This window comes from Mauremys reevesii, linkage group 3, assembly GCF_016161935.1.
Source record: "Mauremys reevesii isolate NIE-2019 linkage group 3, ASM1616193v1, whole genome shotgun sequence".
NCBI classification, from domain to species: Eukaryota; Metazoa; Chordata; order Testudines; family Geoemydidae; genus Mauremys; species Mauremys reevesii.
In genome coordinates, this window is record NC_052625.1 from 133,434,587 (window position 1) to 133,454,089 (window position 19,503).

The 19,503-nt window shown below is 39.6% G+C and overlaps 1 protein-coding gene across 5 annotated transcripts in view; it reads right to left on the reverse strand.

Annotated features, from left to right (window-relative positions):
- The window catches only part of GRIK2 (glutamate ionotropic receptor kainate type subunit 2), a 591,552-nt gene that overhangs the window by 229,666 nt on the left and 342,383 nt on the right, over window positions 1-19,503 (reverse strand). For all 5 annotated transcript variants that reach the window (XR_005596176.1, XM_039530285.1, XM_039530290.1 and 2 more), the window contains exon 12: window positions 18,443-18,649. Coding sequence is in view for 4 of the 5 variants with exons in the window: in XM_039530285.1 (XP_039386219.1) it covers window positions 18,443-18,649 (207 nt within the window). In the remaining variant the exon portion in view is untranslated. The remainder of the gene's footprint in view (window positions 1-18,442; window positions 18,650-19,503) is intronic.

Genomic DNA, 19,503 nt, shown 5'->3' on the forward strand with positions numbered 1-19,503 from the left:
GTGTGCCAATCTGTACATAACACCACCTCTTCCTGAGTGAAGTTGTGCATGTATGTCCTACCTGGAAGTTCCCATTTGACTTCTGTCAAGAAGTGGTTAGGTGGGCATTCAAGTGGTTGTGTAAATCTGGCTTGTCCATCACAAAAGATCTGGTTCATACGTATTCATACTGACCAATCTGCTCCACTTCAAAATAGAATGAACTGTTCCACTGAAACATTTTTTGTCATTACAATTTGAAAAAAAAGAGGATACAATTTTCAACATGTTTAAGTAACTTAGAAAGTAAATGGATCTTAGATGCTTTTGAAAATAGGACTTTTGGCACTTCTGAATATTTTACCTGGAGCACCTTATGAATCAGCATGAAAAGCAGACCTTTCCTAAAAGGTAATAAGCACCTTGCCTGCAAAACCATCTGCAATATGTCCAAATCTTATTATACAGTCCTCCAATACTGTGTCATCAACTCCTCAACAATTTATCTTTTTTTACCCTTAGTGAAATGAGAGCAGGTTCCTTCACGTGGTTGCTCTCAATTACAGCCATGTTCCTATTCATTTATACTTTATTATATATACACCTCTACCTCGATATAACGCTGTCCTCGGGAGCCAAAAAATCTTACCGCATTATAGATGAAACTGCATTATATCGAACTTGCTTTGATCCACCGGAGTGCGCAGCTCTGCCCCCTCAGGGAGTGCTGCTTTACTGCATTATATCCAAATTCATGTTATATCGGGTCGCATTATATCGGGGTAGAGGTGTATATATATATATATATATATATATATATATATATATATATATTTGTTATAAAACAATATGTAAATGAAACAGTTCAGTCAGGTTAGAAGTGAAGCAGATTAATCATCAGTATGACTAGGCAAAAAGTAGAGCAATAAAACAGTGAAGAACAAATACGTAGAGACGCATATAGCCAATGTTCAGCCTCTATTAAAAATATGAAACAGATAACTCTAGTGGGAACATAGCTGTAGTTGACAGCAGTGATGTGGAAGAACAGGCTGCTCAGTGCACTAAAGAAAAAAGGAAGAGAAAAGTTGTTAGGGAATTAGCAACATATTATAATAGAGGGGACTCTATTACAACATTCAAATGTGCAGTAGGACGTTTTCTAGAAAGAGGCCAGAGAATAAGAATGTAGACAATTTGCCGGAAGCAAAAAAGGAGGTGCAAAAACAAAAGAAATAAGGTTACTGGGATGCCAGAAAGGAGCCTGCTGTGCTCATTCAAGTTGGGACAAATGACACTGGAAATGAAAGACACTGGAAATGAAAGGTCAGAGTATTTAAGCTCAGGCTTCGTGAATTACCAATTAGACTGAAAAGTATAAAATGTACAGTGATCTTTTTCTGGCATATTACAAATTATCATAATAAATTATCCTATGGACCCGCCAAGACAGAATTCACACAGAAATAGAATGCTATATCAATGGGATGAAAAAAGCATGCCAACATAATAATTGGAAGACTCTGGGAATATTTGCAACAGTAAACACAAAAAGAAAATGTATCATAGATACCAACAGTTATGAAACGGTACGTGCCTGTGTCAGATTTAGAAAAAATGAATGTGAGGATAATTAGAAAAACTTGATAAAGTGGACATAATATTATTATATATTAAATAGTATGGATCAGTGGCTAGGTCTTCCAAAAGGCTACTGCTGGAGAGATGCCAAAGAAGCTTAAACAATTGAGGATGATTAATGGAAATTACTTTAAGTAAAGAGAAATGATTCAGGCATAAAACAGGAGTGGTTAGTCTACAGGGTAAATAAATGTATACCAAGAAATAAAAATGCAGTTTGAACAGATGGCATTCAAATGCAGCTAAACAGATAAATCAGGAAGAAGCTAAATTAAAAACTGTATGATGCTTGCAAACGATTTCAAACAAGGGTGAGAAAATAACAAAAAATACTGAAAAAGACAAAATATAATACTGAAAGTATAGAGAAAGCATACCTACAAGTGAAGAGAACTCCAACTGTGCATTTCTAGTACTACAAATGCAAAGGAGTAGTTAAAATAGAAGCTAAAATGTCAAAGAACAATAAAAAATAAAATACAATTCATAATAGAAATGTGTGGATATTTTACCAGACCCCCATGTCTACAGGAATTACAAGTAAAAGTGGCAACCACAACTTACCTACGTAGTATGTGGCTACTTGACTGTCATCCTTGGAAATATCTTCCAAATGCATTGAAATACAATACTGTGATAAATGTGGAATTATCCTCTAGAATGGTTGAAATTTAGATCATGCAACAGTCTAGATCCAATCCAATTTTATACTGGATTAAGTCTGAATTTTAAATAACCTTCGGATCCAATCACTCGGCATATCAAATCCAGTTTTTGTACATTGTTTAGACTCCGTAGAGTAAAATATAATATGTATAAGGCCTTACTTCATTCACAATATTGTGAAAATTGAAGACCCCGCAATATTAGGTTTCCACTGCAATTTTGATTTTAATTAGCTTACTTTGCACTGTCCATAATTTTTCACACATTTTGAGTATGCAGTTAGTACTACACTAACATTCAATGCCTGTAAAATGTGAAAAGATAAAGTGACTGAACTCGATCTCTACAGCAGTTGTGTTAAGACTTTTAGTCGTCTGAGTTTTATATTGTACTGGTCACTTTTTTAAAAAAATGAATATAGGTGCAGCAAAATGTCTGGCTACCAAAAAAATTAGCAGGTATAACATAATACTTGAGTGTTTATACCGTTCCAGTAAATTTTTCGTAAACAAATAGATCAACGCTGGCTGTTCCAAATCATCACTATTAATAAAGGTCCATTATTACTTTTCCATGATTTTCCATGTCTTGTTCGCAACTCAGTTGCAAGTACATGAAGATCATCCCGTGATTCAAGTAGAGACTTAATTATGTATTGAATGGAATCTAAGTTCAGTTGTTGAGACATAAGTCTTATCTGGACCATCTCATGTTCACTATCTACAGGGGGTTAATGAATCACTTTCATACCTGTGTGCCCCCTTTCCCTCCCTTAATGAATATCAGAATGTTGGTTATTATCTATTAGATTCAAAGGGACTCTTCTCCATTCTTTTTCTTCTTGATTTGTGCACTAGAAAGATCAATGGCTTCAGCACCACGGATCATGCTCTTCTCTACTATTTTCTCTCCTCTCTTGATTTCTGTGACACTGTGTTCACCTGTGGTCTCTGTCTATCTTGACAACCACTGTTTCAGTATGTCTTGATTGCAGAACATCTTCCTCTCTCTTCTGTTGGCACCTGTGTGCCCCTCTCTTTATATATGCTGGTGGTTACCTCATTACTCCTATAGTTTTTTTTTTAATTTTTGACCAGTATGCAGATGATTCCCAAATCTACTCCCTATCTTCCTCCTCTGTCCAGTCTTGCACCTCCAAATGCTTTTCAATTTGTTCTGTCACCATGCCGAACTCAGTCTCTCAAAACCTGAGCTTTTTATCTTTCCTCTCCCCATATCCAATCTCTCACACGTGCTACATTTTTATCACTAAAATCCATCCTTTCCTCACTTCTGCTACACCTTGAATAAAGCTCTCACCTGGGTTACCCTAAATTTCCTCTTTTCAGCCTCCAAAAATGCAGCTGCTAAAGGAATCGTCCTTTTAAATTGACCTTATCAAATTACTGCATCAACACACATACACACACTCCTCCTTGAATCTTGTTCCTGTTCCTCATCCCATATCAAATTCAAGGTTCAGTTGACTTATATCCAGAAGCCTTCCCATCATCATCTCCTAACCAATAATATCCACACACACATCCTTACCAGTTTTTTCTTGTCTTTTCCCATCTTTGTCTTTCTTAAATTGTAAGGGGTCTTTGGGTCAAGGAAGTGCTTTGTAAAGTGCTGTGTAAATTTGTGGCAAGATATAGTAAGTAAATGGTAAATAATGTTAATTAGCAGCGATGTGCTGCTTTTCATCAAGGAATCTCAAGGTTCTTTACAAAACGTGGGTAGGTATTATTTTTTTCCCATTTACATGGTAAAACTGAATAGAAATTATGTTTAGTAGCGGTAATTGTGATCAAACATGTCAGGGAAAGCTTATGATTTGATTACGTACTGACTCCCACCACCTAAAGTGGAAAGAAAGAAATGAGATAAGGCTGATCTAGGAAACAAAAAGATTGAATAGTTTAATCATTCATAGTCTCGAACACAATTGACCCTATCCTGTGAAGCCACTTAAAAGAATAAAGTATATGCATAATGAAATCTAATTGAATGAACAATGCAGAGTTTTAGCAAGAGCAGCTTTTCTTAAACAATCTCAGACTATCTGGGAATTCAAAAATAAGAATGATACTGGGAACATGTGTGCTGCGAACTATTCTTTTTTTTACATTTTTTGATTTATAAGGAATCTGAGACAACTTTCTTTTTTCAAAGTACAGTTTCCCCATGATAGGCACCTGACTATATTAAGAGATATAAAGATATCATACATAGGATATAGAGATGAATAAAGAAAATAAATAGTTAGGAAAAGGAAAAACCAGGTGTGAAAGAAGCTAGGTCCAGCAGGGACAGTAAGGGTCAGTGCTCAGATGTCTCTTATTATCCTTTAATGAGAAAGAGAGAGGAACTGAATATTTAACTGATAGCAAGAAATTGTCATAAGCGCTGAATGAAGATTGTAGCAAGTGAAATACAACAGGATTGGGAACAACTGAGTAACTGGCTGGTGTATATAGCAAATGAAATGTAATTGGAAACAGTTGGAAAATTAAAAGTGAGTCAGTCTTAGTATTGACCACCATGGGAAAGACATGCACTGCAATGTTTTCCTCTCAGTTTTAAATAACATAGTACTCACTAGACCATAAAAATAATAAGCACATTCATTTGAAGAACATACACCTCATACATACAGACAACCTTCCTCCCTGGAATAAGACCAGTTAAGTCAACACAATTACACCTGGGATGACTTTGGTGCACTGAGTCTAGATGAAAGACACCAAAATCTGTTTCTAAAATATATCTGTATGTAAGTACAGGGTTCAGATGATTTTTTTGTTCCTTCTGAGGCATATTGGTAATTATTACTGAGTTCATTGTTCAAGTGAGAGTAGTGAATGCAAAGGTGGCTCATGTCAGAAATGACCTTTCACAACTGCATAAGTGACAACTGGCAGCTGCCCTAGTATTGTAAGGTTACAGCACTGTTTGCTTTCTACAGTTAGAAGCTGTACATAGCTAACCTCACTTTTGAAGTATGAGCCATGATTGACATTATAGCTATTGCCAACCCCACAGGTCAAAAAATAACAAACCATGTGTCAGATCTCCCAAATCAAGAGATGTTTTTAAAAAAAATGCTTAGTTTGTGTTTTTAACTGCCCCATCCGATCCCCAGTGTGTGTGTGTGCGAGAGAGAGTGAGAGAGAATTAGTATTATTCATTCTACCAAATGTATTGGGAAATGTGATTTTGGCCTCCACTGCAGGAGCTCTCACCCCAACATCTGCCTGTATCCAGCCCAGCAATTCATACTGCCACCTCAACTTCCAAATCAATCCCATCCCTCCAGTCTCTGCATCAGTTCTGGCCCTACAAATAAGTATGTGTGAACAAATCAGGTACCTGAATAAAGTAACTACTACTTTGATTACACAAATATTAGTTTGCACAAATAAATGAAGGGTCTAATTTCTCTAAACAAGCATGTTTATTTTGCAGGTGTAAATAAGGTTCCAATGACAGAAACTTTGACCTAACTTCAATTTTTTTAAAAGATTATCTAAGTGCTAAAAAGATAGATTCGGTTATTATTTTACAGTGCCTAAAATGGTGTTAGACTTTACAGTAGATGAGACATTCCCTCCCCAGGAGAGCATATATCCTGATTTCAGCTGTGCTGTGATTTTGTAGCTAAGAGAGGAAGGATAAGATTGATATCAATTACAGTATGCAGTGCCTGAGTGCAAGCATGGTGATAAGGATTTTTTTTGTTTACATAAATAGAGATAAATGTCAAAGTGTGTGTGTTGTTACTGGCTAATTTCTTACAGCCGTCAGGGTACAAATGAGTGTTTATGAAAGTTTATCTCAGGAGAGGGTAGTGATGAGTAGAGATAATCAGAACTTATGAAAATGTTTGAAAGGTTTGGGTTTTGTTTTAAAGCAGAATTAAAACAAACACATTTCAAATCCTCAAAAGTTGTGGTGAAACAGAATTTCCATCCCACAATCAGTACTAATGACTCAGGCTGGTTGAAAATATTCTGATAAAACTTTTCTTTGATGGAAAATTAGGATTTGAAAAAAAAATTATGGGAAGTGTCCGCTTTCCTCAATTTTAAAAAAATGTTAATCCGGAAACAAAAAAAACCTACAATTTTTTCATGTTTTGTCTGAAAATTGTTATGTTTTCATGTTTTTTATTTTTCCAAAATAAGTTGAAAGTTTCTGTTGAAAATATCAGTGATTTTTACTGACATTTTCCATGGGAGGAGGGGGAGGGCACAAGACAATCAAAGCTGCTCATTTTCCAACCCGATATAGTGGTGATCTTTTGAATCAATTCAGGATAGATGCACCATGAGGAAAAAGCATGTATAGTTATGTAGGATATGGACAAATGGGACTGTCAAGACTGAAAGTGAATGTAATGTAGGGAGTGGCAAAAAAACAAACAAACCCTGATTTTTAGCGATGTGGAACAAGTATCAAGATTTGAACACAGTCCATACATGAAGGAAGAGGGCAAAGAAGACAGGAAGATGTCTAAGATTACTCCTAAGTTATGGATATGAGTGATGGGGAAATGTTGGTTTTGTCATCAGAGGTAGGAAATGGAGGAATGGAGAATGTAGATGAAAGCTAATGAGCTACATTTGGGTCATATTAAGCTGAAGCTGACAATGAGACAGCCAAAAAAAATGTTGGAGATGGAAGTTTAGTTGGAGAAAGACAAGTCAAGAGAATAACAGTAGATTTGTTAGTAGAGATGGATTTTAAAAATCTCTTTTACATCATGGTTTATGGAATATTTAGGTAAGTTTAATGTATTGAAGTCAGCAGGACCTGATGACATTAATCCTAGGATATTTAAACTACTATAAAATGTGTGCAAAACTGGTTGAAAGACGATACTCAAAAAGTAGTTATCAGTAGTTTGCTTTGAAGTTGGGGGAGAGATATATTGATTGAATGCACCCTTGTATTCACACCCTACACATTATTGTAATAATCTTTGTACAAAATATGCCTTGTGAGGTGACATTTGAAAACTAATAACTCACTGGTCAATAATATCATGATGAAATGTATGTAGCAACATTCTGTGAAAAGTTATGAATGTAAGCTGAAGTTATGACTGAAATGTGGTTTCCTGTCAAATCTGGGGAGGGGATACCTGTTTCTCAAAAACAAAGGACAACCTGATACCGCTAGCCAGGAACAGATTTCCTAACATTTTAGTAAACAACAGCATGGAACCTCTTTCACCACAAGACTCCATTACTCCAACCTCACAGCGGGAATGAATTGTAGCTAGTGGTAACCAGGGGCGGCTCTAGCGCCAGCAGCGCAGCGCAAAAGGGGCGGGCGCTGGGCGTGGGGGGAGGCCCGCTCTGTGCCGGCGCTCCCGGCACGTCCACCCGGAGCGGGGCCCGCCGCAGGCCACAGCTGCGGCGCTGGTCCCGCGGCGGTGCAGCTGCTCCCGCTGCTCCCGCTCCCGCAGGCCGCGGCGGGTCGCGGTCGTCCCGGGCTCTCCGGTGCTGGCCGGGCATGGGGGCGCAGCTCCTCCGCCGAGGCGGAGGGGACCCGCGCAGACCGGGGAAGGGCGGCGCAGCGCTCCGCGCTGCTTGGGGCAGCGTGATTTGTAGAGCCGCCCCTGGTGGTAACCCTCAGGAAAGTACATTTCAAAGGGTGACTGTACTATAAAGTGGGGGTGTCATAGGTCTCACCCCAACTCTGAACTTTAGGGTACAGATTTGGGGACCTGCATGAACACCTCTAAGCTTAACTACCAGCTTAGATATGGTCTTGCCGCCACCATCCAGATTTTTGAGTTATCTGGAAAACTCTGTCTTCCCCAAAAAAACCTTCCCCGAACTGGGTAGCCTTGAGAGACTCCTCCACCAAGTCCCTGGTGAACACTGATCCAAATCCCCTGGATCTTAAAACAAGGAATAATTACTCCTTCCCCCTCCCTTTTTTCCCCCCACCAATCCCTGGTGAGTCCAGATCCAATCCCTTGGATCTAAAAAACAGGGGAAAAAAATCAATCAGGTTCTTAAAAAGAAGGCTTTTAATTAAAGAAAAGAAAGGTAAAAGAAAAAAGACCTCTGGGAGACAGCATACAAGCTGATCTCACAGACAACAGATTTAAAACACAGTAACCTTGGTACACACAAGAATACCCAAATTTGATTACTCCCCTAATTGCACAAAGACAAGTTAAAAAAGAAAATAAACATAAACCTATTTATTCCTTTCTAAAACTTACTACTCTGATAAGAGGCTGGTTCCTTGATTTTTTTCACTCCGGCTGAAACTGAAACTGACTTTAAACAAAGGAAACTTCTCTCCTTCCTTTTGAAACATCTTGTTCCCCCACTGGTTCCTTTGGTCAGGTGTCAGCTAGGCTAGGTGAACTTCTTAATCCTTTGCAGTTAAAAGAGGCATTAACCCTTAACTATCTGTTTGTGACAGGGGGGCTAAACCACCCCTAGGTATCTCTCCCTAACTAGTTCTCTTTCTTTTTCACCTAAGACAACACCATTTGAGTTGGGGAGAGATCCTGACCTGAAATTTGGTCAGCCCTGTGGCTGGAAACATGTGGTAAGAATTTTATCTTAAACCAAGTCTAGTTTGTTAAGATTTACCACTAGAAAGCATTTTATCTTTATTTCTTTCATACCCACTTCTGATTTAATGCCTTGTATTTGTACTTGTACTCACCTAAAATCTATTGCTTTGTAGTTAAATAAACTATTAGTTTATTCTTTAATTGAAACTAATCCAGTGCGGTGTATAAACTGAACTGTGTGGGTAACTCCATTTAAAGTAGAAAATTGTTGTACATGGACCTCTTACAGTGGCAACGAACCACCAATATGTGGACTGTCCAGGAGAGGGCTGAACAGTGCAGAACACATATTTTGGGCACAAGATATGGGACTGGGAGTGTGTTGGGGTCACCCTGCAAGTTGTAACGAAGGTTAGTGGAAGCCAGAGTGTGACTGAAGTGCTGGCAGGCTGCAGCTACACACACACACTCAGGGTGTGACCTGAATGCTGTTTGTGAGGGGCCCAGTTTGGGAGTTACAGCAGCAAAGCATTCTAAAGTACCCAGCAAAGCATTCTAAAGTACTGCAGGGCAGGTGGTTAAAAGTCCCACAACAGTCTGGATTGCACCCTGGAACATCATACATATCTACTGGGGTCCCACAGGAGTTCGTCCGGAGTTTGGTATTATTGGATATTTTCATTAATGACTTGGATAACTATGTAGAGAGTATGCTTATAAAATATGCAGATAACTTCAACCTGGGAGGGGCTGCTAGCACTTTGGAGGAGAAGATTAGAATTCAAAATGATCTTGATAAACTAGAGAATTGGTCTGAAATTAGATAAAATTCAGTAAAGACAAGTGCAAAGTACTACACTTTAGATAGGAAAAATCTAATGCACACCTACAAAAGGGGGAATAACTGGCTAGGCAGAAGTACTGCTGAAAAGGTTCTGTGGGGTATAGTGGATCACAATTGAATACGAGTCAAAATGTAATGCAATTGCAAAAAAGGCTAATATTATTCTGGGGTTTATTAAAGGAATGTCATATGTAAATCACAATAGGTAATTGTCCTGCACAACTGCACACTGGCAACTCCTCAGCTGGAGTATTATCTCCAGTTCTGGGCACTTTAAGAATGATGCGGACAAATTGGAGAGAGTTCAGAAGAGAACACCACAACTGATAAAAGGTTTAAAACACCTGACCTAAGAGGAAAGATTAAAAAAACTGGGCATGTTTAGTCTTGAGAAAAGAAAACTGAGTGGGTGACCTGATAACAGTCTCCAAATATGTTAAGTGTTGTTATAAAGTGGATGGTAATCAATAATTGTTCTTCACGTCTACAAAAGGTAGGACCAACAAGTAATGGGCTTAATCTGCAGCAAGGGAGATTTAGATTAGATATTTGGGGAAATAAAACAACTTTCTAATTATAAGGATAGCTACTCACTGGAATAGGCTTCCAAGAGATGTTGTGCAAGCCACGTCACTGGAGGTTTTTAAGAACAGGTTAGACAAACATCTGTCAGGAATGGCCGAGGTGTATGTAGTCCTACCTCAGCAAAGCGGGTTGAACTAGATAAACTCTCAAGATCCCTTCCAGCCCTACATTTCTATGATTGCCATCTATTCATATTTTCTGATATTTCAGCTACATTGTTTGACAACATTTTTAGTCCATGTTGTGGATAATTAGTTGGTCTGTCTTCAGCTGCTTGGATGATGCATTAAAATAGGAGACAAACAGCATTTTTTCTATTTAAATTACTAGTGCCAAGCCTAGTTAGTGTAATTGCAATGAATATGCAAAAGATAGATGCAAGAGGTTCTCCTAATCTTAAGAACATAAAAGTAGATGATTTGAATCCTGGGTGATGATCCCAAGTCATAGTATATGATACCAGTTTATTATTTTACTCAATCATCATCAGTTTAATCCTTTTCTCTCACCACTGATGTGCTTAATATTTGCTATATATTCAAGTACACTAAAGACATACTGGAAATCTTTTATTTTAGAAACCCCAATAGTGTCATTTTCAAGAATAATTTTTCTTTTGCTAACTCACCGGTGGCATCCCACATAAACTAAGCTACCTAGCATACTTATATATAATGTCCTACCAAATTTACTGTTCATTTTGGTAAATGTCCTGGTCAGAGGATTTTTAAAAATAATAAATTTCACAATTTCAGCTATTTAAATCTGAAATTTCAGGAACTGTAATTGTAGGGGTCCTGACCCAAAAAGGAGTTGGGGGGGTCACAAGATTATTGTAGGGGGGAGTATGGTACTGCTGCCCTTACTTCAGTGCTGCCACCACCACCAGCAGCACTGCCTTTAGAGCTGGGCAGCTGGAGACCAGTGGCTGCTGGCCAGTGCTGTATTGCCACCCTTACTTCTGCGCTGCTGCCTGCAGAGCTGGGCCCTCAATCAGCAGCCACCACTCTCCGCCCGCCCAGGTCAGAAGGCAGCACCGCAGAAGTAAGAGTGGCATGATATGGCATTGCCACCCTTACTTCTGTGCTGCTGTTGGAAGGATACTGCCTTCAGAGCTGGACGTCTGGCCAACAGCTGCCACTTTCCAGCCACCAAGCTCTGAAGGCAGCACAGAAGTATAGGTAGCAGTACTATGACCCCCTACAATAATTTTGTCATCCCCCTGCAAATCCCTTTTGGGTCAGGACCCCCAATTTGAGAAACTCTCCATAAAAGACCAGATTTCAGTCTGTGATGCATTTTTCATGGCCATGAACTACTTATATAGCAGGTATAAAATGAATACTATTTCTCATCCAACATATGGTCATGATAGTAGAAAACCAAGTTACTATGCTGTAGGTTTAGTTTGCCAAACTCATAATGGTCTACGAAGTAACTCAGTTCACACAGGAAGTGACATACTCTGTCTCTCTGGCTCAGTAACTCCTTTTGTACCACCAGGCTTTACAGGATAGAGGCAAAAGTATCTTCCTGAGAAGTATCCTTGTCAATTTTTGAAGCTGAGCGCCATACAGTAGCAACTGTCAATGAGAAATAAGAGTATATTGGAAGAAGAGAGTACATACCAAGTTAAACTGGTAAATTACACAGAAAAATAATTTAAAAAGTCCAGTCTGAGAAAAGTTTATAGAAAAAGATTTTATGTTCCACCTAATAAGAAAGAATTCTGTAATGGAACAGTGAATCTTCTCTGGGGAAATATTTTGACAATGGCCTAACAACAATCTTCTGTATGTGATAATAAATGTGTGTGTACCAATATATTCATTTCTGGGAAGATTTTCAGAAGCACCAATAGCAGTTAGGCACCTAACTCCCACTGAATGTCAATGCGAGCTAGGTGCTTAACTGACAATTTGTGCCTTTGAAAATCTCCTCTCTTAAACCACGGCCTGCACTGAGAAATAGTGAGGAAGGTGTCTAAAAGAAAGTGCTACGGGGCAGACACAATACCTCCAAGACCACGGCTGGGGGTCACAATACATCGAAGGGGGTCACAATACATCGATGCACATGTCATCCTGGAAGGGCACAATGAGTGGGGTCCTGCAGGAATCACTTCTGGGTCCCTCAGGGATCACTTCTCTTCAATATTTTCATCAATGATTTAGAAATGGCATACAGAATACACTTATAAAGTTTGCGGGTGATACCAAGCTAGGACGGGTTGCAAATGCTTTGCAGGATAGGATTAGAATTAAAAATGATCTGGACATACTGGAGAAATAGTCTGAAGTAAATAGGATGAAATTCACTAAGGACAAATGCAAAGTACTCCACTTAGGAAGGAACAATCAGCTGCACACATATAAAATGGGAAATGACTACCTAGAAAGGAGTACTGTGGAAAGAGATCCAGGGGTCATAGTGGATCAAAAGTTAAATATGAGTCAACAGTGTAACACTGTTGCAAAAATAGTAAACATAATTCTGGGATGTATTAGCAAGAATGTTGTAATCAAGACACGAGAAGTAATTCTTCTGCTCTACTCCACACTGATTAGACCTCAACTGGAGTATTGTGTCCATTTCTGGGCGCCACATTTCAGGAAAGATGTGAACAAACTGGAGAAAGTCCAGAGAAGAGCAACAAAAATGATTTTAAAAAGTCTAGAAAACATGACCTATGAGGAAAGATTGAAAAAATTGGGTTTCTTTAGTTTGGAGAAGAGAAGACTGAAGGGTACTCTTCAAGTACTCAACAGGGTGATAAACTCTTCTCTTTTATCCCTGAGGATGGTCTAGATTATACTTAGTATCCTAGATATTCTGCCATGAGTGGAGGGAACTGGACTAGATCTCAAGGTCCCTTCCAATCCTACAATTCTATGATGAAACATACACTAGTTAATGCAGAGGGGAAGGAAATGCAATGTAGGGTTCCCACCTCTGAGGTACAAATAACTCAGGGGGAGGGATAGCTCAGTGGTTTGAGCATTGGCTTACTAAACCCAGGGTTGTGAGTTCAATCCTTGAGGGGGCCACTTAGGGATCTGGGGCAAAAACTGGTCCTGCTAGTGAAGGCAGGGGGCTGGACTCAATGACCTTTCAAGGTCTCTTCCAGTTCTAGGAGATTGATATATCTCCAATTATTACCTTTTTATCCAGGATGATCTTGAGCACAGAAAATGGGTCAGATGGCACTCTGTAGTAAGCACCCTCACAGGTTTCCCAAAACGACAATCTCAAAAAAGGACGGATCCTGGGAAAACCCAGATGGGTGCAACCCTAGTTGAAGGCCCCATCCTTATGTTTTCCTCTCCAAAATATCTAGCCCCAGTATTGGTGCGAAGACTCCCTGACTGAAATTTTCATTAATGCAAGATGTGTGGCTAAATCTTCTTACATTGATTTTAAAATCTCAACCTCTAATCTTTGCACAGTGAAATTGCAAATACAAAGATTGTGACTGGCCTTGCACATGCACAAAATGGGTGAGAGAAGGCTCTGTGAGCACTTCCTTGTGAAGCTGTGCAAAACAAGGCACAATCTGTCCATAAATGTTTTTTAAAAATCTTGAATAGCAAAATTTACAAAAGTTCAAACTATGCAATCAAATTGAATGAATGCAAGAAAACACCGGATAGAGAAAAAGTAGATAAGTCATTCCTTAACAAAAGAAGCAAACATCTAAATATTGACTTAGCTGAATTCAGCAAAAAAAAAAAAAGTCTGTCCAGCCTCTATATAATGATATGAACAGCTAAATCCAAGACATTCATAGGAATAGATAACAGTTTGCCACTCCAGTTTGCGCGGGCCGAGGGATGTGCTGGCCGCCGCTTCCCACAGCCCCCATTGGCCTGGAGCAGCGAACCGTGGCCAGTGGGAGCCACAATCGGCTGAACCTGTGGACGCGTCAGGTAAACAAACTCGCCCGGCCCTCCAGGGTACTTACCCTGGCGGACAGCGTGCCAAAGGTTGCCGATCCCCGCTATACAGTATGATCGTGGTGTTATGTTGGTTAATCATTTTATTTTATTTTCTGTTCAAATCAAGTTAGAATTATGTTTTTGTTTCCACACATTCCCCTTCATTATGTTGCAATGTTTGGGTGGATGCTGTCTTCGCAGAAGGGTACATTTATTTGGCTGTTTGGGCTAGGACGGTAGATCCATATTCATATGTAGCTGAGACTAAAAGCCTCACCAATGAGACTGTTTGGAGTCTTTCCTAGCACTAGCACTTTCCACAGGAGTAGAGCATAGGCTGGCACAAGCTACATGTCTTGGCCTGGATGGTGCATCTTGCTGGGTAGCCATTTTGATCTCTGGGTCTACCAGCCAAGACAAAGATTGGCTTGTGCTCAGGCTAAGCAGCCTCAGCCACACTGTAGTGCAAAGATTACACTCACTTTTTTTCCTTCATTTGTTTCCATACTTGTTTATTTAATGAAGTTGCGGTCTATGTTCTATAAATTATCCCTAGCCTGTGAGGTGCCTTCACCAAGGGGATTCTCAGAATGTCTGGAAATCACTCAGGACATTATGGGTGTCACTCTAAACAAATAATCTGGGTGGGAGGTCATTGGATGGTTACATGCAAAAAGAACAGGCTGCTGTAAACATAGATGGAGGAACTAAGTAGAAAGGATGACTGTAAAGTGATTCAAACTGAAGTGGCAGAGGGAGATGATCATATATAATCGTTTTCTACCTTGATGTCTCTACACTAAATAGTTGGGGCACTTCTCATATCTAAAATATTTGCTTACTAATTATATAGTATACAGACACATACATAGACTCACCGAGACAGATATATAAAATAGAGCTACAGAGGGATGAAGCTAAATATAGAGAAAATAATGACATACAAAGAAAGATAAGACTAGGCATAAAAACACAGAGAGAAATAGAGAAAGCAATTAGACTGGTTGAAAATATTCAGTCAAAATGTTTTTTGACTGAAAATTAGGGTTTTGAATAAACGAATTATTTTGCGACAAATGTACGCTTGCCATAGGGGGAAAAAATGCTTTTTAAGAAACAACAACAAAAAAACCACAACACCCAAAAACTGAAAGTTTGGCCCAACACACACAAAAAAAAAGTGATTCGGGAATACTGTTGTGGTGTATCATGGGAGTTGCAGTTTGGGTGCCTGTCACTGGGTGATACTGGCCCCTTATGAGGGAGCATGACCAGTGCACCTGTGACTCATCATCTGCCTCCTAACTGGGCGTCAAAAAGGGCACCCAGGCCTTAGAAGGGAGAGAGATCTGGTGAATCAGAGCTGCCTGACTCAGTCAGGAAAAGGGCAGGTGAGAGGTGCCAGAGATCAGGGGGACTGTGGAAGGTCCCCTAAGAAAGCTGTAAGTGGTCCCTGGGGTAAGGCTGAAGCAGCTAGACCTCCCTAAGCCAGAGAACGGAGCAAGAAGGGCTGCAGAGGGCTGAAGGTGAGGGACCACCAGACGGAGTTGCCTGCAGACTTCTAAGCTGGAGTGTGAAGCTGAGAGCTGGAGAGGACTGATGCAACAGACCCTTATACCCCCTTATATCTCCATGCTGGAGAGCTGGAGCAAGAGGGCTGGAAAGGACTGAGGGGCTGTGGGGGTCTCCACTGGGAAAAGCCGGATTGCACTCCAGTTGGAAGAGGTGGGGTTGCTGTTCTGTTAAAAGGACAAGAGATGACTGACAAAGAACCCAGGCATGGTGGAAGATGCCAGAGTGTAGCATGTGGGACATCAAGGGACTAGATGTTGTGTGATTTTAAGGGGGTAATAAATTGTCTATGTGTGGGGACTTTTTTTACGGACTATTTAGACTATGTCGTAATAAACCATCCCCGACGAGAGATCTTATTCAGACAAGAAAGCTTATGTTAGAGTTATTGGGGATTCTGTTTGAGGGAAAACTAGCACAGGTGCACCTGTTGTGCCACGGCTTCCGGCAGGAGACTGGCACATGACAGCGCCTCAGGCCCCTGTTCTCCTCTATGTGTTGGGTTCCCAGTCGCATTGTATCTTCCATGATGCGTGTGGTGATTCAGAAACTGAGGAAACTGTGTGATGGTAAGGGGCAGGGTTCAGCAGCCCGGAGGTTCATTTCTAGTTCATGTCTTTTGTTCCTAAAAGCTCAGGCTTCAAGGTTTCAGCCAGCTACCTGCACGCTCAGATTTTATTTTCACCCAATATATTCTGGGAAGGTTTTAATTTTTTTCATCTCCTTCTTCTGAAGCATCAGGGATGGCCACGACTAGAGATGGGACAGTGCTCAGAGAGGGCCAGTGCTCTGAGGTGGCACCAAGCATTCTTTCTCTCAAGTTCTTGGCTGTCTAGTTCTTACTCACATGTTCAGGGTCTAACTGATCATTTTAAGAGGGATTGCAGAGGAATATTCTCTCAGGTCAGATTGGCTAAGGCCTTGGGGGCTTTTTATCTTCCTCTGCAGCATGTGGGTGCAGCACCAGCCAGGATTATCTGGGTATTTCTCACTTAATCATTTCCCTGCCGTTGTGGGCTCTTGGGCACCAGAGCACCTCTGGTCCCTCCAATTCTCTGCCTGTGGCACATAATAATCTAGTCTCCTGCGGGCTGTAGTACTTTGATCTAATTTCAACTGTTGGGTTTAGTGTGCAGGTTCTGGGTGGTATTTGTGGCCTACTGGATATACAGGAGGTCTATATATACAGGATGATCTGGTACTCCCTTCTGGCCTTAAGATCTGTTAACTCTGAGATCAAAAAGTCAAAATTTTCCATGGGGGAAGGAGGGATATTGTTCCAACCAGTGAATGAGCTTGAGGCTGCATGGCTAAAAACAGTTATTGAGTTTGTGATATATCAGCTGAAGGGAGTGACTGGAGCAGCCCCAGCTCTAACCTTTTCATTTCAGTGCCAGGATTTCTTCAGACATGTCTTAGGACATGTCTACCCTGCCCTGTAGTTCGGTCTATGGGAGTGTGAATAGCAGTGCACACTGAAATTCTGACTGTTCCTCCCCTGTGTGGATGCTGCAGGCACAAGATAAATGGTTCCTACTTTGCATTAACATCGTTCTCTTCAAAACAGGATTACATTATAACTTAAGAGAAGGGTGTTAAAGTAATACTTATAGTAAATCTGAATATCTTGGCATATGTTCTCACTGCCTTGTGAAATACTTAGGCAAACAGAGGCAGGGTAGGCCCAAGTCGGTCAAAAACTGTCTGTTCTTGCTTCAGAAGATGCATGCATTTTTCCCAGTGTCAGCCTGAAAAGGTGTGACTGGAGCTACAGAATAATCTTCCTAGCTTTTGGTTGTATTAAATCAAATTGAGGCACGGGATATTTGGTTTATTTCAAGTGGCTTTGATCAGATGTCTGGATATTGAGCAATTTACCGAAATCAACAAACACAAAGAAGCTAGAGACAATTGCATAATTTGCCAACAGACTAAACTCCATTTCCAAGAGACCAAATTCAATTGGCACCACCAACTGAGAAAGTATGTTTTAAAGGCCAGAGAAAAGAGATGCCTGACTTATTCAATTACAAACAATTGCCAGTAATGATATCTGTTTTGACTCAGATTGAATTACCCTGCTGCTTCAGTGTGCATTGATATTTCTGTCTTACTGTCTGGACTTTACAGCAGATTTTTAAGGAGAAAAGACAGGGATCTACTCAGTGTATGTTAATGAGAGATAATACTGCATATTTTAAAGGTTATATAGGGATTCCACTGGGACACAGTATCAAATCCCCTGCCAGAAAAGCAGGGCTGATTGCTCCTGAATGATTAAGTTAGTGACTATCATATTGCTTTTCACAAGGGAAATACATTGCTCCTAAGAAATCATTGTGGATGCTATCTATTCTACATTTAGATTTGGAAATGATTCATGTAAGCATGAAGCTCTTTCCATTAGGAAGACAAAAACAGAGAAGCAAAATAAATAGCCTATGTTTAATGATACATTTTAAAAACTGGAAAGAAGCATCTTTAAGGTGTTTTTTTTTTTAAAGTACAGTGACTTGTTGGCGTACAAAATCTCAGCATACCACTGACATTAACATACACTATTATCACAATCTAACCATGTAAAAAAAGCAATCAGTAACCTGCAGGATCTTGTTAAATGTTGCTCTCACTTAGATTTCAATAAGATAGCAGACAAGCTTCCAAAAAGGAACTTACATGATCGATTAGTTCACGAACCATTCCATTCCATTGTCCACTGGCATCATCCTGGGCTCCATATTTGCCATCCTCCACTAGCCTAATTTCATAGGTAAATCCAAGGATGGTAGCTAGCTCCCTGAGGAGGTCAATGCAATATCCCTCAAATCGATCATTCCCATAGAGAGGTTTGTCAGACTTCTTGAACATCACATATGGCTCTTCCTGTAAGTGAAAGCACAGAGAGGGAGCTTCAGTGATTATCTATTTGTATAAAGTTGTTAATATATTACCACACACAGATAGAGGTGAACTTTAAAAAGAAAATCCTGTCGTCTTCCCTCTATCAAGGGAAAATTTACTTTGGATTACTCAAAAACGCTCTAATTTTTAAGTGAAAAAAAATGAGCCAATAGTGAAGCCACATCTTCAATGCAGCTGCACCCTACCTAATCTGAAATGTGTTCTCTATCAAATTGCTTATTAATGTCCAATGTGTAGAATACTGTAAACTGCTTAAAATGAAAGCATTCTAACAATGTGGTTATTTGGCAATTGAAAAACTAATAGTTTTAATTCAGAATGTCAATCAAGAGTATTGCATACTATTTTTTTTTGTATAAGTGGGGATGTTAACTGCTTTTGCAATTGTTTTTTTAAATAAGCAAGTAGAAAACCTTTTAAAACACAAATCAGTAACAGTATATTCTGCTCTGCTCCATCGAGTTATATATTTTGCTATTTAGGAGACTGCAGAAAGCCCATGAAAACATTAATACAAAAAAATAAATTAAAAAAAATTAAGTCCATGGAAACTGAATTTTAATTCCTTCAAACCTTCAGCTTGGATATTTAATTGTAAGGTTAGGATGTGACTGAAGATTTAGGTAGATGTTTATTGCATTAAGTGGTATATAGAAGACAGTCAACACTTTAAAATAATTGGCGGATCATTAGTAATTTATTTGGTAGGAAACTAATGCCTAGTACTATGCTGAACTTCTTGTTATGTTTTGTATGCAGAATAAATGTAGCTTTCATTACATGTAATGCTGGGAGGGAAAACAAATACCACACCA